This window comes from Rhinopithecus roxellana, chromosome 8 (assembly GCF_007565055.1).
Source record: "Rhinopithecus roxellana isolate Shanxi Qingling chromosome 8, ASM756505v1, whole genome shotgun sequence".
Classification (NCBI taxonomy): Eukaryota; Metazoa; Chordata; class Mammalia; order Primates; family Cercopithecidae; genus Rhinopithecus; species Rhinopithecus roxellana.
Genome location: NC_044556.1, coordinates 140,449,046 through 140,471,292, shown reverse-complemented (window position 1 = coordinate 140,471,292; position 22,247 = coordinate 140,449,046). Strand labels below are relative to the sequence as shown.

At 34.1% G+C, this 22,247-nt stretch overlaps 1 protein-coding gene across 2 annotated transcripts in view; it reads left to right on the top strand.

Moving 5' to 3' along the window:
- The window catches only part of BRINP3 (BMP/retinoic acid inducible neural specific 3), a 404,576-nt gene that overhangs the window by 313,788 nt on the left and 68,541 nt on the right, over window positions 1-22,247 (top strand). For both annotated transcript variants that reach the window (XM_010366528.2, XM_010366529.2), the window contains one exon: window positions 20,433-20,655. In XM_010366528.2, the coding sequence (XP_010364830.1) occupies window positions 20,433-20,655 (223 nt within the window). The remainder of the gene's footprint in view (window positions 1-20,432; window positions 20,656-22,247) is intronic.

Sequence of the window (22,247 nt, the reverse complement as noted above, 5' to 3'; positions counted from 1 at the left end):
ATTTCTCTGATCTAAAAGGATAGTAAAACATATTTTATCACCACGAGAAGTCCACATAGTTGTAGCTCACACTCAGTTTCATGCTTAAACCCCAAAGTGCCAGAAAGACTATAACAGCTATATCTACAGGAGTGCACATTTGAAGGTTCTGAATTTGGATACACCTCTAGGTTGTGAAACTGTAATGTAAAATGTGAGACACATGGAGTTATCTGGTTCCTAGAGAGATTTTATTAATATACCAAACACATAAAATTAGGATTTAGGCCCATTAGACCCTTTCAAGTAGGCAGTGGGCAGGTGCTCTTTCCCTTTTGTGTGCAGAAAAATTATTTTCTCCCGTCCCCAGGTAAAAGGCATGTTGTGTTATTTGCGGAAGAAAAAGCAAATGGCATCAACCCTTCTTATGTCACCACAGCGGTAAAGATTAGGGAAAAGGAGGGCTGACACATTATTTACCGGGAGTACTACGTGAACTCATTCAAGATAAAATTAGTAAAATGAGTAGTACAAACCCAACATTATTCCACTTTACAGAAAAGGAAACTATGTCACAGATAGGACAAAGAACTGTCTCTTAAGTCAGATGGTTGCTGAGTGACACTGCAGAGACTAAAGCCTAAATAGCTCAGCTTGAGAGTCTGTTCATTGAGCCACTATCCCATAATGGAGAAAGGGGAAAAAAATCAGTTTAACTGATTACAAGGTGATAGTAGATAAAGTGTCATAGCTATTTCTCACAGCAGATGTATTTTACTGGAAAGATTGTTCACTTTATATGCAAAGCAAATTTTATCTTGTTTTCATTGAGAGATTCCTTGGAGAATTTTAATTATACTGATGAAAATTCAATATTCATTTTAATAATTTAAAATAAGAAAATAGAGCATTAATAATTACTGCTTTTTGTTAGGGACAGAGACTGGGTTGACAAAACAGTGTAGAAAGAAAGGAAAGTCAAGACCTCAGTTGACAAAGCTATACAAAGAGACCTGGGAATATCACGTTTAGGATTACAAACAGTCTTTTGGGGTTCTCAATATAATTATGTTTTCTTCATTATTTTTCAAGAGTGTTAATTGCCTCCTAGTAATTAACTTCCCATGTGACTGTCAAGAAATGTAATCAATAGTAAAAGCAGAGGGACCAAGCTGTCATTGTTTCTGTGACCAATATCTTTTTCTCACCCTTGGCAAGGTGTTGCTGTTTTAATAAAATGAGCAGGTGCAGATGTGGGAGATTTCTCCAGAAAGCCACTAGCTAAATCAGTTCATCTCATAGTTCTGAAATTAAAATGTAGCCAATCAGAACTTTGAAATATAATTGCCTCATTTTCCAACTTAAATATATTATGGGCCTCCTGCTAGTGCTGCACCTGGCAAATCTACTTATTAAAGTTATGAAGGGAAGAGTTTGCTGAGGCATTTTAAATATTGTGCTGACATTGTAATAAAAGAAAGGAGAAAGGTAGGCGTGATCTAATTCTACTGATGTCTGCTCAGTTTAGAATATACTGTTATTTCTATCAAGCTGATAATCAAATTTCATTCATGGAAATATTTCAAATAATTCTGTATAAAATAAAACCTACTGAATTTAAATGCATTACCTCCCTTATCGTTCTTCAATTTCTCTTGACTTTTTTCATTACTCAGATATTGTTTTATCATTTAACTCACCCAATTTGTTTAATATTTCTTTTCTAGCAAGTCTGTTTCCTTTCTTCTCTATAGTGGTTGCCTGTATATTTATAGGTACTTACGTAAGTGATGGGTAGAGGCTGTAAGAAAAATGGACTTCAATTTCTATCACTCTGCTGGCAAAACAGTCATGTATGCTCTGAGATGTGATTAATCTTCATCAGCAAGCAGTAAATACATAGAACCAGTATTTAGGTTTTTAGCATCAACATTTTTACCTAATCCCTTAGATTGCTTTCTCTACTCTTCTAGGTCCTATACAGTAATAAAACATTGAAGTTTTGATTGGCAAAAACATGCATTTGCAAAGTGTGGCATTACAACTAGATTATACAAAAACAGTTGTACTGGTTAAGTATATTTAAACTGCAAATGGTTATAACACTAATAATAATAACAACAACATAAACTAATATTCAGAAAAAGAAAAATCAACATATATTGAAAGGCAGATGAGTTAAAAATATAAACATAATAAATACAGAGAAACATATTGTGTACCAAAGCAGTCATCTATGATATCTTATCTTTCTACATGCTTTAGAAATTATACTACGTGCAAAACCCTTGGGAAAAATGTGTTACAGAATTTATAATATTTAATCTTTTAGAATGAAAATATGATGCAAATACAGTGTCTTGGTATCCAGGGGTTCCAGGACCCTGAAAGATATCAAAATACATAGATGCTTAAGTCTCTTATATAAATGGCATAATATTTGCATATATCTGACCCAAATCCTCTTACAAGCTTTAAATCATCTCTAGATTATTTATAATACTTAATACAACCTAGTGCCATGTGAATAATTGTTATACTGTATTTTGTAGGAACAATTACAAGAAAAAAAGTGTGTATGTGAACAGTACAGATGCAACCATTTTTTTAATTTTCTATTTTCCACCTGTAGCTGGTTAAATCCACAGATATGGAACACAGTTAAGGAGGGCCAACTGCAATTCATGTGATACAACATTCCAATTTTTTTGACATCACATCATAATGCATTAGGAAAGATTTATTCCCAAGAGAACTTAGGTAAAATTAGCCTCGATTGTCAAATTAATTACAAATTTTGGTTCTATTTTTAGAGCTCATGGGGTATTAGTATTGTAAATATCGGATTGTAGAGTTTGCTAACAATACATGTTCTTTCTTTTTTTCAATAATTTGGTAAACTATTTTTTTTTTTTTTTGAGACGGAGTCTCGCTGTGTCCCCCAGGCTGGAGTGCAGTGGCGCGATCTCGGCTCACTGCAAGCTCCGCCTCCCGGGTTCCCGCCATTCTCCCGCCTCAGCCTCCGAGTAGCTCGGACTACAGGCACCCGCCACCGCACCCGGCTAGTTTTTTGTATTTTTAGTAGAGACGGGGTTTCACCGTGTTAGCCAGGATGGTCTAGAACTCCTGACCTCGTGATCCACCCGCCTCGGCCTCCCAAAGTGCTGGGATTACAGGCTTGAGCCACCGCGCCCAGCCTACATTTAGATTTTTTTATCACTACATAATCTTTTCTTTCCTGACTACTACAGAAATTGTGCTAGAAGTGGGTGCTTCCGGGCCGGGCGCGGTGGCTCACGCCTGTAATCCCAGCACTTTGGAAGGCCGAGGTGGGCGGATCACAAGGCCAGGAGATCCTGGCTAACATGATGAAAACTCGTCTCTACTAAAAATACAAAAAAAAAAAAAAAGAAGAAAGAAAGGAAGGGAGGAAGGGAAGGAAGGAGAAGGACGGAGGAAGGAAGGAAAGGAAGGAAGGAAGGAAGGAAGTAAGGAAGGAAGGAAGGGAGGGCGGGGCGGGATGTGGGTGAGGGAGGGAGGGCAGGGGAGGGAGGGAGGACGGAAGGAAGTAAGGACGGAAGGAAGAAGGAAGGGAAGGAAGAAGGAAGGAAGGAAGGCAAAAGGAGGGGGAGGCGTGAGGGGAGAGAAGAACGAACGAGAGGAGAGAGAGAAGGAAGGAGGAAGAGAAAGGAAGGAAGGAGGGAAAGTAAGGAAGGACGGACGGAAGGAAAGGAAGAAAGAAGGAAGGCAGGAATGAGGAAGGCAGGAAGGAAGGAAGGAAAGGACGGACGGAGGAAGGAAGGAAGGAAGAAAGGAAGGAGGAAGGGAAGGAAGGAAGGAAGGAAGGAAGGAAGGAAGGAAAAGAAAAGAAAAAGAAATTATCCAGGCGTGGTGGCGGGCGCCTGCAGTCTGAGGCGGGAGAATGGCGTGAATCCAGGAGGCGGAGTTTGCAGTGAGCGGAGTCCTCGCCTCTGCACTCCAGCCTTGGCGACAGAGCAAGACTCCGTCTCAAAAAAAAAAAAAAAAGAAGAAGAAGAAGAAGAAGAAGTGGGGGTGCTTCCATGACAAACCAACAAGCAAAACCATGATTTTGGCCAGTACTCAGTTGGAGATGTAGCAAAAAAAATCTGTCACCTCATGTTATCCTGTGATAATACTGTCATCTGCAGTTACTTGCAAGGGAGGGCATTTGCCTCATGCAATTTTAGCTCCATAGAAAGAGGTTGAGAAGCAAAGCCTTTGTGTTTTGGGTTCATGACTAATGGCTGTGTTTGGCCATGCGTTAAAAGAAAGAGATGAGCTCTCTGGTACATGAAACAAAGTCAGAGATTTCATTTCCCCAGAGTTAAAAGAGCTAACTGCTTCTTGACCCCAAGCAGTAAAAGTAAGAATGAGAAAGCCTAAGGGACACATGTTCTGCAAAAGATCACAATAAGGGTGTGGTCTCCATTTAAAACCTTGAAAGCTTTAACATAGCCAGTCCCTTTAAGTTTAAGAGTAGCAGAGAGGAAAAAAAGGTAAAGAAATGTAGCAGATCCAAGAACTATATCTGCAAAATAACTGGAAGTGGGGTTGTTAGTAAAGGGTCATGATTAAAAAGAACTTCCCAAAAAGTAAAGCTATTTCCAAGTTTTTTTTGATTGTTAAATTAATTACAAATTTTGGTTAAATCCACTTCCAAGGTACTTTTCATGTACCTGTCACATAAGGTTTCAGGATGGCTACTAATAGTGACTTTGTATCTCTCATTTGTGTCGTTTACAAAGGGTTATGTTGGTTGTGATTATTCTATTCCTCCAACATTAATATTGGTATTGGAGGCAAATAACTTGTCTTTTAAATTTTATATTATTATCAACTTGCAGGCCAATTGGAGCCAAATCTGAAATTGATTAACACTAGCCCACATTTCTCAACAAACTTGGCCTTTGCATTTGATACAGTGATGGGACAGTTGGGTCATCTTTCCCAGGGAAATGTGGAGTATGTTCTTTATCTGAAACAATGAGAGGAAAGGAATATTTGATATCATCAGGGTGAGACAGAATGCCCCCAATTATTATACTCACTCCTTTATTATTTTCTAGCTTTCTTGTAGCTAGATGGTGCAACGTGTTAAGTTCTGAAAAATAAAGGGTGAATGCAAGTAAAGGGCATCATTTACGGGCTGAGACAGTTAAAAACAACAACAACAACAACAAAAAAACATGTTAGTCTCTCTTCCCCTGCTGTGACAACCAGGAAGGCCTTATGTTCCAGGGCGTGCAGTTAGAATATAGAGCCTCCATGATTCAAGATCCTGCAGAGCCCAACACTGATCCACTAAGGCATGTAAGATGAGAAAGAAATAAATTGTTTTAATCATCTAAGGGATGTTGTGTTACTTCAGCAAAATGTAGCATCTCCAGAAAGTTACAAGAAATGTGACAGATGTTGATATATGATAGATAGATAGATAGATAGATAGATAGATAGATAGATAGATAGATAGATGACAGATTTCTGTTATGCTTTTCATGTCCTACAAGGAGTAAAACATATGTAATAATGTATTCTTTTTAAATATACAATAACATGAAGAAATTTTAGTTTTTAATATATTAAGAATCATTTCTAAACCTATTGACTGTATGCTTGTACAGAGAAGCAACAACATTTCTGGGTAAGGTCTAATGTTTCCATGGTCTCCAATGTAAATAAAAATAACATTCCTGGAAATTGAGAGTCTATTTTTTAGGATGAGTTAAGTAATGTGTTGTGAACAGCTAAAACTCATTGGAACATAAAAATAACTGTATTTTCATTTTAGTTCTTTTTATTGTGCCCCAGTCTATGAAAGGACACAAGACTCTTTTAAGTAATGTATTTTTGGTAAATCACTATTATAATGTTTGCACAATAGTGAAGCATTATTTTATTGAACATTTATTTGGAAGCTAAAAATATTGGTTCTACTCTAGATCAATCCCTCTGATAACAATTTTGCTCGCTTTGTAATTTGCTATTTCAATTTAATATTGCCAGTGGTGTTAGACCTGCTATTACATTTATTGCCTAGATTACTACTGAAAATATTGTTGTGAGAAAGGAATAATATTGCCATGATTTTATTATTAGAACACTTTTCTGATACGCAATGCCAGGAGTCTACAAAGCATCAGGCTCTCAGACCATGCAGTATCATTTATAACTTTTATGACTGGCTCTCAGCGTTCTCCACAAAGGATAGTAATGGTGACTTTCAGAGCAATGGTCAGAGAAACTCACCTCTACAGCATATAGAATAAATATGATTCCTCAATTTTAATATGTGGTGGCATATTTCAGGGAAAAAAATCACATGATAACTGTCAAAGTTTTGTTTATCTACCTCTTGAAATTCCAAGACAATCTGTAGATAAAAGCAAGATTATTGAGAAGCTCCACAGCTGTTATATATGAACTAACATGCGATTTTCTCCTTATTATGTTAGGTGGTTTGAAAAATCAAACATTACATATTAAACTCTTAGGAATATCACAAGTTCCCTTTTCTTTGATTAGGTAGCATACTATAAATACGATGAAATTGGTGCTGCCTTTTATTATATTATTTCAATTCTATTATATATAAAACTATACAGATATTTAAAAAATTTGGTACATATTATTAAATTCTAAACAAAATATGTAAACTTCAAGTTTTGCCGTTTTTACATATAGACAGGCTAATATATATAATATCTCATATATATCATATTTATGTTTATAATCCAATGTACATGTGCATGTGTGTGTACATGTGTATGTGTGTGTATATACGTATGTATCTATATACTCAGAAGAACTACGTTTTTCAGTTTTATATTTTTTCTATCCATCCCTTCAATATTACTTTCCACAGAGAACTACATAGTAGAAAATAAGACACATTAACGATGAGGCAGAGTAGGTATCAATTTAGATGTTGGAGAAAATGTTACCACTTTGAAGCTAAGTTACCTTGACAATAAAAGGGAGTCAACAGAGCAGAGCTACTCTTACTTACTTCATGGGACTAATGAGGATTTTAACTGAAGTAACGTGTAAATTATAAAGTGACTTACAAACATGAAAGCTGATTATTTTATTATTCTTTGCAGCCGTACTTCTCAACATGTATCAGGAGAAATCTGCTGGTCCCTTAGATACTTTCAGGAAGTCCACAAGATCAAGCCTCTTATTATAATAAAATAGAGATGTTGTTTCATTCAATTTTTATTTTTATTCTCTAAAAAGTATACAGAGGAGAGGTCTAGAATCTACATGGTGTGTAATACTGTGGAAAATTGAATAAAGAAGCAGATATGAAAAGCCAACTGTTTTCTTTTATGCCAGACATGAAAGAGGTTTGCAAAGTTTGAAACAATGCTTATCTCACAAAAAAATTGCGGGGTGGGGGGGATATAGTTACATTCACAAAAGTGTGTTATTTTTGTGTATTTCATTCATAAAGTATGTTACTTATATGAAATGGTTTACATTAATAAATACGTATTTAATATCATACATGCCTATAAAATATCTTCACAAACAAAAGCTCTTTGGAGTCTTCAATAATTTCTAAGAATGTAAAGGGCTCTTGAGATAAGCAGTTTAGGGATTATTGCTTTAAAGAATTCCATTCTTGCTCTTTCTGTCTCATTTTCAATGACAACTATCTGCATGTGACAGCAGTGAAGTGGTGGTGCCAATGCTGCTTCAAGGGTGTGAGGAGATGAAGACTGCTGTATCTCCTTTTCTCTTGACTTTTTCCTCTTGGTTACAATGCAGCTGCTCCAGCTTTGGGTCTGCATTTTACCCCAAAGGACACAGGAAAGCTCAATGAGAAATAAGGACAAGATCTAAATCTTAAACTGAAAACATTAGCCATAATACATTCCTTCCCCCACATACAGATTCTTGCTTTTGTCTCATTGGCCAGATGGTTGCTATGTATACACCAGATGCTGCAAGTAGTTTTATATCTGGATCCATTGCTATCCACAACAGAATCAGTGTTCCGGTTGTAATGAGTGAAGAATGTGTGTAATAGAAAACTAGCCGCAGCTGCATTACTTGATTTGTTCATCTGTTTTTAAACAGGAAAATAAAATAACCAAAACTATGATAGAAACAAGGGATTTTAAATGGAAATTAGCGCTCACATGAAGATGTAGAGAAGATGAAGGAAAGGAAGAAGTTAGAAAGAAAACTGGAGAAACATTCTTAATCCACTTAATCTCAAAGCCCTGGCATGGATAGAAAACCTAGTTTGTAGACAGGTCCAAGAGGTTGCATGCATCTGGCCACTGTGAAGTGGAAACCTTGGGGAAGTATTTGGAAGCTGCTATGTCTGGGCATGCTGCCATTTCTATGGAAGCTGCTGTATCTGTTCGTGGGAGCCACCATATCACTGCATTTTGGGAAAGACTATGTTCGATTGTCATGTGTTCATGATCATAAACTTCTGAGAATGATTGCTTCCACTTCCTGTCAGCCTTCCATGTCCCACATGACTTTTTCTCACTGATAAAGTCTAAATTGGAATTTCTCAAGGAGGGGGGTTTGGGGAGAAACGTACCAGCTTCAGACTATTGGCAATGGTGCCAAGTTCATAATAAACAAGTTAGCACAGCTGCCAATTATCTGTAAATTATTAACGCCATGGTCTGAGATGTTTTAATTTGAAATCAATAAACTAAACATGACCAATTAGAAGCATCACATATAGTTTTTATTCAATAAAGTTCATTTTCTGGCAAATTTAAGTAACATGAAAAATGCATGGAAGAGTATAACAAACAGCACATTTGGTTAATTCAATCCAGAGGAAAAATGTCTTCAACAACTAAGAAATATGATAAATCATTTATAAACATAACATGATAAAAATAAAGAGTATAACATCTCTTATTACATAAAAGCCAATATTTAAATATTTGAGGGAAAATTTAACTCATATATAAGGAGTTATCCCCATTTATTTGTCACCCAAATCACTGATATTGACTTATTAAAAATTTAATCATATTGTTTTTATTTTTCATCTAGTAGGCAGTTCCATTATATGTAAAACTACTGCAAGAAAAAAATACTATTTTAAATTTATTTTTGAGATAGGATCTTGCTCTGTCACCCAGTTGGAATGCAGTGGTGCAATCATAACTCACTGTAAACTCAAACTCCTAGGGTTAGATGATTCTCTCACCTCAGCCTCCTGAGTAGTTGGGACTACAGCGACAACTGACTAATTAAAAAATATATAGAGAGAGAGTTGGGGTCTTACTATGTTGTACCAGCTGGTCTCAAACTTCTGATGTCAAGCAGTTCTCCTGCCTTGGCCTCCCAAAGTATTGGGATTACTTGCGTGAACCACTAAGTGTGGCAAGAAGACAACATTTAAAAAAATCAGATTATAGCTGAATGTCATAGAGCAAAATAACTGACGGGTTTCCCATTCTTCCTAGTTGTGTGTAGAGATACTTGATGCGGCTAGTGGATAATATATTTTATGCTTGTTCTTAACTTTCCTAATAGTTAAATAATATGTGAATTAGTATTACTTTAATAATTATACATTTTCATTTAATGTATATAACACTTCAGTAGCAACATAATATGAAAGACAAATTATGGATGAAATTTCTTAGTTTAAGTACTAATTCAACTTTTCTGTAGATCTTTATTCATAAGGAAATCACTAAGCTTATTTGTCCTCCATTTACATTGACTGTTGAAAAGGAATAAAACCTGCTGCAAAAATTAACAACTGGCCTACGAGAGGAGAGTAGTGGCAAGCAAGGGCTTTTCCTGTTTAAAAGAAAGAGTATTTTTCTTTGAAGGTATTATTACTTGCTCTTTAAAGGGTGTGAAGTGTTTTCCACCAATTCTCTCTCCATTAGATGTGGATCAACATACCTTTGGCTATTTAGTACAAGCAACCAAACAATCAAAAACAACAATATGCTTGTGCATGTATGCTAATTTATTTATGTCCAATAAAGAAACAGGGAACTATGGGTGGCATCTGGTCAACCACACCGACTGCTTAGGCCAGGGGGAAAATCCCTCCTCTGAGATTATCTCTCACCACTTCACTCTAGTTCTGGATTCCTCATCTGCCAGTGGGTACATGGTTTCATTTGAATTTCAGTCTCATAGACAAATATTGCTTGTGTGCTCAGCAGCTTTTTCCAGGCATTACGTAGCAGGCATCACACTTGGCAAAATTTACTGAACATATCTAAGTCATGGTTATTGTTTCAGTACAACAGACATTACTATAACTATAGCTATAACATTAGCTATAACTAAGATATAGAGTTAAGAGTATTAAGGGCCTATAAGAATGCTTAAGACTTAAAAGGTACTGAATGTAAATTTTGTTTTGCAGTCATGAATATGTACTACTAATTTTGCTTATAACCAATGATCACAGGTTATTGCAGGATATTTTGACTAATAAGTCATCAACCTGCAATTTACACACATTGTAATTTTTCCACCTAAACTTCATTTGACATTTTCTCATCCATAAGTTAAGAAATGTATCTACATTTTTATCTTGCACTTTTGCTTTCAACCTGAATTCTCTGTATTCATATTAGTATTAAGGCTTAGAACTGTAAAACATATCTTACTTCAACTGTTTTTTACCCACATGAGTTATTCGTGGTCCATAAGATACAAAAACTGGCTTCACGTTTTATATGACTAAGCTCTAACTGCTTTTCCACATGAACTATTCTGTAGATGTTTATATTTAGGTTCAATCACTTCCTTCTGGAACTTGTTAATTGGTTACAACATTTAAGAAATGGATACTTAATTCGTAGTATATGTAATATGCTGTCTTATGCTTTTGGAAATGGAAAATACAAAGAAAAATAAAACATTGTTCTGACCCTCAGATAAATATAAAATTATCTTTCCTTTCCCTCAAGTCTATTATTTACCTAATTTTTTTCTCTCACAGGTTGGTATGTCAATAATCCTATAATTCAAATTCATTTCACACCACATCTCAACAAAACCAGACTGTCCTACCTCATGGTTATTACAAGATTGAATGTGATAATGTTTATGAAAAGTCTACCAAACAAAAGCACTCTTTAAGTGTAGGGAATAATAGTTTTATTTTCCTGTCAACTCTACAAGAATTTACATTTATTAAGGCAGGAGCCTTGCTTTTTTCAGACTTGGTTTGCTTTGGGCTTTAATTAATAACTGTGTCACTTTGAACAGCTTGCTGAAACTTGCTTAGGGAAATTTTCTCATCAGCAAAATGTAGATTATAATAGTACCCACCTCCTAGGACTGCTGTAAGGATTAAATGGGATAATCCATGTAATGTGCTGAACACAACACATATGGAAACACTAAATTATAGAAGAAAAATAATAACTAACGGTTATTTATCACTAATTATATGAAAGACATTTTATTAATTTTTCATAGTAATTATATAATTTCAACAAAAAATTCCTGATAAAGTTGCCATTATTATAACAATAATAATTATTATTACTATGGTTTTAACACTGAACTAGCACAGTGACTGGTACACAGTAGACATTCCACAAATATTTGTTAAAATCTTGTTGAACTACAAACTATAATTGCCCTTGAGGCCTCAGTTAGCTGTATCAGTCAGCATTCTTGTAGGAACAGAATCTGACTGCAGCAGAAAGGAATTTATTTAAAGACATTGGATTGGATAGTTCACAGAATCAACAAGAGGATTGGAGATGCTGGCTCAGATGCTATGCCAGGAACTAGCCTGAAATCACAATAGCGGAAGTAATCTCTTGAGGTCATCAAGCAGCAAAAGTATTGCAGCTGGCACATCTGCCACACTAATATAGATCACTGAAGTCGTCATTATCGATAATGTCACCAGATAAATCATTTTTTGCAACTTCCAAGATTTGTACATCTTTCTTATTAAGGGGATATGAAGAAGCAGTCATTTGTTCTTCATTTGGAAGAGGATATCCAAATGTGCACACAATCACCAGACTCTCAATATAAATAACGTTTATTTTCAGTCCTCATGCACACCTAAGGTATGGGCCAGAAGCTAGAATACCTGCTACTTGTGTTTTTTTTACATATTTCACATTTCATATTTTTCAGTAGTATGTCATTAACAAAGTATGTCCTGTGGCACAGTGAGATGATCTATATCCTTGTAAAATAAATTGTAACACAGATGCTGAGAAACTACTTAACCCTAGAATACAATGAGAATGTTTAACTCTTGTGACTGACATGTGAAAGAAAAATTGTTCCTGATATTCTCTGTTTACAGTTATAGAGAAAACAATTTATACCAGAGAGGAAGCATTATCCCCGGTGCAAGAATCATGCCACTGGTAAAGCTACCACATCAGGAATAGCAGTTTTAATTAGAATGACTCTATGTTGAAGATTTAGCCAACATATTGAGTTAATTGGAGATGGAATATGAATACTCTCTTCACAGTTTTCAAGTACTGCATGCATCCCAAATTCCTGTAATTGTGTCAAGCATGAAAAGCAAGCAGTGTTACTCTAGATTTATACTTTTAACAGGAAGCTTCGCTTTGTATTTTTGCCTTAATTGATCTTACTCCATAATAGCTTATGAAGTCAATGTTCTTCTGTTACAATTTTTTACTCGAATAATTGGAAACTAAACATCTTATGGGTTGCAGTCCTTACTGGCCTAATGAGAAGAGCATATAGGGGAAATTGAATTTATTACCTGATTTTTATAAGACCACACTCTGATTTCCAGAGTATTGTAGTATACCAGAGCCCCAGAAATTATCATTCACTATTCAAGTTGAATATTTGCCCTACTTAGTAACCTGTGATACAAGAGATCTGGTTTTAGAAATGATTCAGGAATGATTCAGGGCTGAGAATTTGATAGGACAGCTTTCTTTTCATGATGACTTCAACCAGGCCTTTATTGCCAGACCTATGTCTTTTGTTTGTTTGTTTGTCTTTGTTTTGTATTGTGTTTTTTGTTTTTTTGTTTTGTTTTGTTTTTTTGATACAACTTAAATAGGACCTCAAGGCACTGGCCATGTATTTGTCAAGGGGCATGATCTGATTAAACCCTAAAATTTCTACAGGTTAAACATTTGTAAGTAGCACATTGACCTTTCTGTGTATGACAATACCTACTGTTCACTGTGACTCTGATGGCTAATAGTTGCTATTGGGCCTCAGTATAGAGGGCAATTATATCTTCATTGAAGTCAGAGCTGAACTGATTTCACACCGATTTTTACTCTGGTGTCCCTATCCTATAGACAACTGCCAATACATTACTCGGAGATACTAGCATTCTTTTTACCAATGCATTTAATGCTTTTTCCTCCAATAAAAAAATTAGCAAATACTTGATAGTCTCTTGGAAAATTGTCCTTCTCTTAGAATATTTTTAATAAGCTCCCCTGGAGCATGATGGGCATAAGAATTGACTTCAGAGGGGCGGGAAAGCAAAAGTTCATGCTTTAGGTTATTTTGAATCAATTCTAGTCATCCCACTTATCTACCTTTCAGTTCTGAAGTTCCCATGCCTCTCCAATCATGGTTCTTCATAACTTTAACATAACAGATCTGAAAGGAATTTAAATTCAATCTTGAGGTCAAAGTTTGTTTTGAAACCCTACAGCTGCAAGAGGTAAAAGATTTATTTAGTGCAGTCTTTGAAAGTCTCACATTCATTCTGTACTTTGAATGGGTAGGAATTGGGGTGCTTTAAGCAATCCATTTCTATTAGTAGGAAACTCAGCCAAAGTCTTTGAATTTTTCATGCTCTTCATTCAATTATATGCAGGCATATGGTTCAAAATGTCATTTCTGCAACACACATTTCATTCTAGGTGGGCAGAGGTGGAATTTCTGTTGTCAAAATTCCACTCTTAATACTAGTATAGGTTTATAAAGGTTTTTGTCCCAGTCAGTAGGAAACAAACCACATATGCTCTCAATTTTCTTTAGAAGCTTTTACCAAATCACTTCTGGTATCGGTACCTGTATAAGCCCAGATTCTTCGATGTAAGTAAGACAAACAGGCTCTAGCTCACTTAATCAGATAAATTCAGGGATTTTGGATGACACATTCAAAATTGGATAAAGGGATTCTGGATGGCACATCAAATCACCAAGAGGAGTAGGGAAACCTACCCATGTGCTACACCGGAAACAGTAACAAATTTTTCATAGGCCTGGCACAATGGCTCACTCCTGTAATCCCAACACTTTGGGAGTCTGAGGTGGGCAGATCACCCAAGCTCAGGAGTTCAAGGCCAGCCTGGCCAACATGGTGAATCCCCATCTCTACTAAAAATACAAAAAATTAGCTGAGTGTGCTGGCAAGTGCCTGTAATCCCAGCTACTTGAGAGGCTAAGGGGCGAGAGTCACTTGAATCCTGGGGGTGGAGGTTGTAGTGAGCTGAAATCACTGCCACTGGACTCCAGCCTGAGTATCAGAGTGAGACTCCTTCTAATAAAAAAAAAAAAAAAAAAAAAAAAGCATAAGACGTACTTAGTGAGATCAACACTGCTAACTACAATGAACACCATATTGAACTAACCAACTAACCACTGTCATTAGTGCTGCAAACATTATCTCCTGAGAAAATTTCTCTAGGCACGCGCTTTATCTTTGCATTAACAAGTTAAGATCAAAATCTGGGTGATACACCTGTTACTTCTAGTTTAAATGATACACCCACTCCCTCTGTAGCTGCAAGGACACTAGGACGGTGAGGACCTGGGTTTTCCAGCTTCTAAGAGATAAGGCCCTATTTGAGTAATTTCTCAGACAGTTGAATGGGGTCATAAACAGGGCAATCCAATGAGGAACAGATTAATTGATTTGATGTATTGAAATGCTTTAATATAAAACATGATGCATCTTTCAGAGAAAAATAAAATAGTGAGAAAGGGCATACCTTATTTCTAGGAAGCTACTAAGGAATTAGAATCTGTTTCTGATTTTTACCCTCATGTACCCATCACTTTGTTGTCTCATAAAATTGGCCAGTTCACAAGTTATTGAACGGGCTTGCCATTTACTTTATGCAGCATTATAGTATTTTGTCAATTTAAGTGTAAACTCTATACCCACTTCTTATAGAATGCTTTGAATAGACTTACAATGATGTGTGAACACTCAAAGTCGTATCAGTGATTTACTGTAGATGTTGGGAAATTTTGAAACCAATACAAATCATTGAAATAGTCCCTTAGAAATGTTAGGAGAAAAAAAAGTTTGCAAAAGTAAAAATCAACCAATTCTAGTAAGGGTTATAGCGTTGATCAAAGTTTGTGTATTAGTAGTGCTCCCTGGAGGAGCAGATATCATTTTAGTGCTTGGTAACTTTCTGCTATTCAGGACACTGATTGCCTGGAATTTCTCTGTCTCAATTTTTCTTGCCATGAGTCTTTCTTCTCGCTCACATTCCCACTTCATATCGTGCCAATTTTGTATCTTACTGACTTAAAGTCAGTATTTGTATAGTGTCAAGGATTTTGATTAACTTATTTGCTAGAATTTTTGTGTTTTTTTTGCCACTGAAAATCAGAAGACAGAGGAACTCATATTCCAGGAAAATGTGGTTCTCAAGGAACAAGAAATAGCTTTATTAGAGGGTGTTCTGGTTGGGCAATAACATTGAAAACGTAATTTCATATTTATTTGTCAGCTTTGGAGTTAGTACTTAGTATTGAGTCTAAACCAAATGTAGACTAAACAACAACAAAACACACACACACATACACACACACACAACAAATAAAAACCCAGCCAATGAAACAGAGCATACTTGCTATGTGTTCATGTATAGAAGGCCCAAAGTTTTGTATTTAGTGTAAGAAAGTAATCTTTTTTTTTTTTTTTTTTTTAGTTTATTGCTTACAAAAAGTTTGTGTTACTAGATTTTGTTATGAGCACATATTATTTTCCAAGAAATCCTATGTTCACAAATATAAGTAGAAGAAATGAGTTTAAAGTCATTGGATTGGTAATATAAAATCAGAAGTGATCTTTTTTTTCTGTGTAAAAACAAATGTTTGCATGGATTCTTTATATATATGTCGGACATACGTTTTTGTCCTATTTTCTATTTCTCCTTTTATTTTATGTGCCCTGTGAACATCCTTTTTTAATATATATATATATTATGTATTTTTGTTAGCTATTATGTATCCTTCATTTTTGTTAGATATTATGTATTTTTCTATTGTTGTGAAACTGTTGCTATGCTTTCATAATAAATTTATCATCTATATTGCATTGTCATTTCTACTAAAATACTTTAATTATACCAATATGTACATTGATTTTAAAACACACGCACATAAAATGTGAGCCAGTAGAGTTTTAGCACATGTTAACAAGTAATTAAATAGTGTCATTTTATTTAAATGTCTGAGGCCAGGCACTGTAGGTCATACCTGAAATCCCAGTGTTTTGGGCTGGTGAGATGGGAGGATTGCTTGAGCCTGTGCGATGTGGTAAGACCCTATGTCTACCAAAAAAAAAAAAGATAAAATATTAGCCAGGCATGTAATCCTACCTGCTGGAGCAGACGAGACCGGAGAATTGCTTCAGCCCAAGAGTTCAAGGTTACAATGAGCTATAATCATGCCACTCTACTTCAGCCTGGGCAATAGAGTGAAACCTTGTCTCTAAAAATAACAAATAAAAAATCAATGTCTGAAACATAAGATATGTACTTGGCGTATTGATAATTCTGTAGTATTGTGCTTATATTTTATATGTATTCACAATAGTAATATAAATTATAATATGATTAGCACAATAATATGAATTAATAACAATCATAAAAGCAAGTACAAGTTTCCTCTTTCAATACTCCCAATTCATAGTCCTACTTAAAAATGGCAGCAGCTTCTGTTTTGAATTATTTTAGTTGATTTATAACTCAAGAATTTATTTCCAAATAGTGAAAAACTGATTAATGTTTTACATAATTCAGGAAGTAAATTATATACCCTCAAAACTCTAGAAAATTTAGAATGCTTTATAATATCCTTGAAAATATATTCTAAAGCCGTTCTGAATAGAGGTTCTGAACATTTGAAAGTACACAATCAAATGCATTTGGCAAAGTATTTTTATGTTTATTAGTAAGGGTAAAAATTCCAGTCAGGATGTATGTATCTGAGTCTGATTCTTTAACATCCCCAAACTTTTCACTTCCCTATTCTCATCTGTTTAATTCAATTGCAAAGCATGGAAATAAAGCCAAAGATATACACACATAAGATAACTGTGTATTATAGTAGTGTTAATAAAGCTTTTTGCCAACAGAGTTATGAAACCAAGTATTACCTGTGTTTTGCATATAAAATTGCTCCAATAAAATTTGCATGAAGGATTACTGGGATAAATAATTGAATTAATATTTATAATTATTAGTTTCAAAATTAGCTAATTAGGTATCAAGTGTTAACTAGATTTTCTATTGACAGAAAAATGATAAAAGCACAACAAATCTTGTTTAATTATTTTCAAAATTACTCAATTTTAATGGAGAAGTAGTAGTAGTCCAGAGAGTTAACATCATGCCTCTTTATTCATCTATAATTTATTAGAAAGTTGTCACCTAGCCTAGTTCTATTTACCTCCACAGAATTCATTAATATAACACATTTCCCTATGTATTATTATTTGCTTCATGTGAAAAGTTTTAAGAAGACTGTGACTGACTATAAATTCCTGCCAGCTTAGATGATGTTTATTCCCATTATTATTGTTTTTGCAGTTTGTTCTTTCTCGATCATCCTCAAAATTATGCTATGAAAAGTACTCACTTGATACGTACTTAACACAGAGATATTTGTAGAATAAAATCTAATTACTGGGATTTTAGATTTGTTTCTTCTGGGTAATTTTACATGGTATTAAATTGTTTTATTTTACAGACATATTTATGTATCCCCAAAAGTATGGCTATTGTGTATTTTCCACTTGAAAAGCAAACAATACTTTATTTTCTACATAGCTTTGGAAATTACTATAAGGTAAAATGTTATCTGGCATCCCTAACAATTGTGGTTTATTTCTGTAGTTACGTAAATTGTTGATTTATATTATAATTCTAATGCATCATTCAAATTTTATTTCTGTATTCTATAATTATACATTTTACTAATTGCCAACAATAAAAGAAAAGATATCCACAGGAATATTTCTGGGGGTCTTCTAAGTAGAGTGAATTTCAGATACTGAAGATGTTATTTTAAAATCTGAAAATATTGCACATCGTTAGTTATTTTTTAAAATAAAAAGGTTTATCCATACTTGTCATAGATTGAAACATCTGTATGTTCTGTGCACAACAGGTGTTCAGTAAATGTTTTGGGTGACAGTAGTGACTCTTAATGACTTCATAATGAAGTAATTATTCAAGTGTCATGTTAAAACCCTATTTCTTAGGAATTACATACTGGCAATTTTCAGCTGGCATACATTGTTATATTCACTTTAGTTCAGTTAAAAATATATTTTAAAATATTCCTAATCTTCAATAAAATGTACAAATTTAAAACCCTTCCCAATACTGTTATAACAAACAATGAACATAATTAAAATATGTATATCTACAATACAATAAGAATTTTCAAAACTATTTAAGTAAAAGATGACAATGAAATGAGTAATTAGTTTTGAAAGTAGTGGCATCTGCTATGTGAATAATCCAAGAAATGCTTTCCAATTTCCATGCATTAACTCTTTATTCAAAAGAGGGAATTTCACAAAAGACACAAATGGGACCAAATAAAATATAAGATACTATCAAATTGGAATTATAGGCCAGGAGGAGTGGCTTACTCCTGTAATCCCAGCACTTTGGGAAGCAGAGATGGGTGGATCACCTGAGGTCAGAAGTTCAAGATCAGCCTGACCCACACGGTGAAACCCCATCTCTACTAAAAAATTACAAAAAATTAGCTGGGCATGGTGGCATGCACCTGTAATCACAGCTACTCAGGAGACTGAGGCAGGAGAATTACCTGAACCCAGGAGGTGAAGGTTGCAGTGAGCCGAGATGGCATCATTGAACTCCAGCCTGGGTAACAAGCAAAACTCCGTCTCAAAAAAAAAGAAAAAGAAAAAAAAAGCATCTGTTATTCACACTCTGCTTACTTAAAAAATGGTTTGAAGCATATTGGACAGATACATCCAATGTTCTCCTCTCTTTTTTTTTTTTCTATAAAAAGTACTGTTACTTTGCTTTAGTTTTCCTTCTTTTTTCAGATAAAAGTCTATTCCTTCAATGCCCGAAAGATGCCAGAACTCTGTACTTATTTGATCTAGGAAGAGTAAACCCAATGTTCATGAATATAATTCACTGTGAATCGTTAAAAAGTTGCATTTCCCAGCATTTATATTTCATAAAAGGGAAATCATACAATATATTTTTCCTTTTGTGTCTGGCTTATTTGGCTGAGTGTAATATCTTAAAGGTCCATCATGCTGTAGCGTGTGTCAGAACTTTATTCATTTTTATGGCTGAATAATATTCTATTGTATGTGTATAACACATTTTGTACATGCTAATATTTGTTGATTAACAGTCTGGTAGTTTCCATCTTTGGACATTATTTCAACTATCTTTTGTGTCCAAATATTTGTTAGATATTCTTGATTATTATTTATTTTAGTGTAGCATCAACTTTTATTCCTAATGTTGGTTAAACCACACATTTGAAAAAGACAGCACAATTATTGACTCAAAAACAGAAAACAATATTTCAGCTTTAAATTATTTTTGATATTTTTTAGCATGTACTCATGTTTTAAATGGTTAGAACAAATTAGAATATAGTCACTTACAAAGAGGGTTAAAAATAAGATCAGTTATAATTAGGGTGCATAGTTGAATATTATAATTTTATATTTAAAATCAAAATTTTACATTTAAAAAGGTTTTTGCTTTTCTTTAAAAACTAGCAAAATTATTTAGTAGCAATTTTATATATTTTCTGGGTTAATAAAAATTTCTGAAAAGGTTTTTAAATACACAAAGGATTATTAATACCAATGCCAAAAATGAAAGTCAGATTAATGATGACTATGTATTGAGGAAAGTTCACTGAAAAACCATTAAAAGAAGCACACAGAAAAATTAAGTTGAACTTAAACTTTCTGTCACAACTGTTTGCTTTAGCACAAATTATTTTAGTTTTCTTCTTTCATGAAAGTTCTATTTTAAAGGGAACAACAAAGAAGATAATTCTAAAGCATCTAAAAACCCATCTTCTATTAATTAGCTACTCACAAATGATGCACTGTATTTATTTGTTCTTAATTTGACATATATGTGTATATGTATTTGTTCTTAATATTGACGTATTATATGTGTTTGCAAAAAACAGAAAATAATTGTTTCATAATTAAAGTGTTGAATTTTGACATTTTTCAGATGAATTCAAGTTATTTATGAAAAGGCTACCTATGAATTATTTCCTCAACACATCTACTATAATGCATTTGTGGACAATGGATTCTAATTTTCAGCGCCGTTATGAACAACTGGAGATCAGCATGAAACAACTTTTCCTAAAGGCACAGAAAATTGTACACAAGCTTTTCAGCCTTAGCAAGAGGTGTCATAAACAACCCCTCATCAGCCTGCCAAGACAAAGGTAAGACATTTGTGGCAATGTAAGCAATTAAGTTTACTGTTGAGAAAGTGAGTTCTATTTATTTTTCTGAATGCAGGTGTGTTAATATACAAATCATGATTTAATATACATTATTAGAGATAATTTGAAAACAATATATTGTCTCAAATAATAAATTATAGTTATTTTTCAAAGTAACCATACAATGAGAAAAATATATATTAGCACTTTTTTTTTCTTTTCTTATCCAAATGAAGAAATCATTCTAATTTGTTGTGTGTTGTAGCCAACTAATAACTGCATTACAGTGAGCAGAAAAACACAAAGGCCTATGGTTACATTGTGAGCCTAGTAAATAAACAGGATGATAAATTGAAATTCCTCAATATATAATTTTCAAATAAAATAATTCAAGATATATTTTCTATAACCAGTGTATAGAAAACTATAAACCTAATTCTACAAAAACTTCTGAAAATTACTATGAAAGCTTCTAAAATTTAATAGGAATGATGACAGACAATTAAATTGTTTGTGTCTGAACTGACTTGGGGAAGCAGTGTTTGAATTTCCTACTTTAGGATGTACTGACCAGTGAGTGTAATAAAAAGTTGTATTTATCTATTTGAGGTCAGTTTGAAAATGAAAAGCTACGGGAAAATATAGGACAGTGTCACAAGAAATATACATTTGTACCAGTGTCTCTTACATAAAATGCTTGAATTTTGACTAGGTGCTTAAATCATTAAGATGAGAAATCTGTAATTATAGATTTCTTTTGCTGGAAAAAAAAAAAAAAAAACCCTGAAGGTTAGTACATAATTTTAAACATTCATTTAAAAATAACACATTGGATTTGTGTTTGCTTGTTTGTTTGTTTAGAATTTATTGGTGTCTAGTATACAAAAAAAAAAAAAAAAACTGTCCAAACATCGTAACAATCTAAGGTGAGGTCCTTTTCATTGCCTCAAAAAGGAATGTATTACCAGTTAACAGTTACTCCTCATAAACCCTCACCCAGTCCAAGGCTGTTTATCTCTATAAATTTGTCTAATCTACTATTTGTCTCTGTAGATTTGTCTATTTTGGACATTATCTGTAAATGAGATCATACAATATATGGCCTTTTGTGACTAGCTTCTTTCACTTAACAAACTGCTTTCAGGTTATTCCATGTTGTAGCATCAGTAGTATGGGTATACCACATATTGGTTTCTTGTTCATCACGTGATGAAAATTTGGGTTGTTGTACTTCTAAGCTATTATGAATAATGCTTCTATGAACATTCATGTACACTTTTTCATGTGGACATATGTTTCAATTTTCTGGGGCATATACCAAAGTGGAGAAATGCTGAGTCATGAGATAACTATATTTAACATTTTGAGAAGCTGCCAGTTTTTCACAGTGCCTGCACAATTTTATATTTTCACCAGTCATAAATAACAGCTCCAGTCTCTCTATATTATCTTCAGCATTTGTGATTTTGTGTCATTTTAGTTATAGCCATCGAAGTGAGTATGAAATAGCATATTTTGGTTTTGATTTAAATTTCCCTGATGACTGACAATGTTCAACATCTTTTCATGTGCTTTGAACATCTTTTCATGTT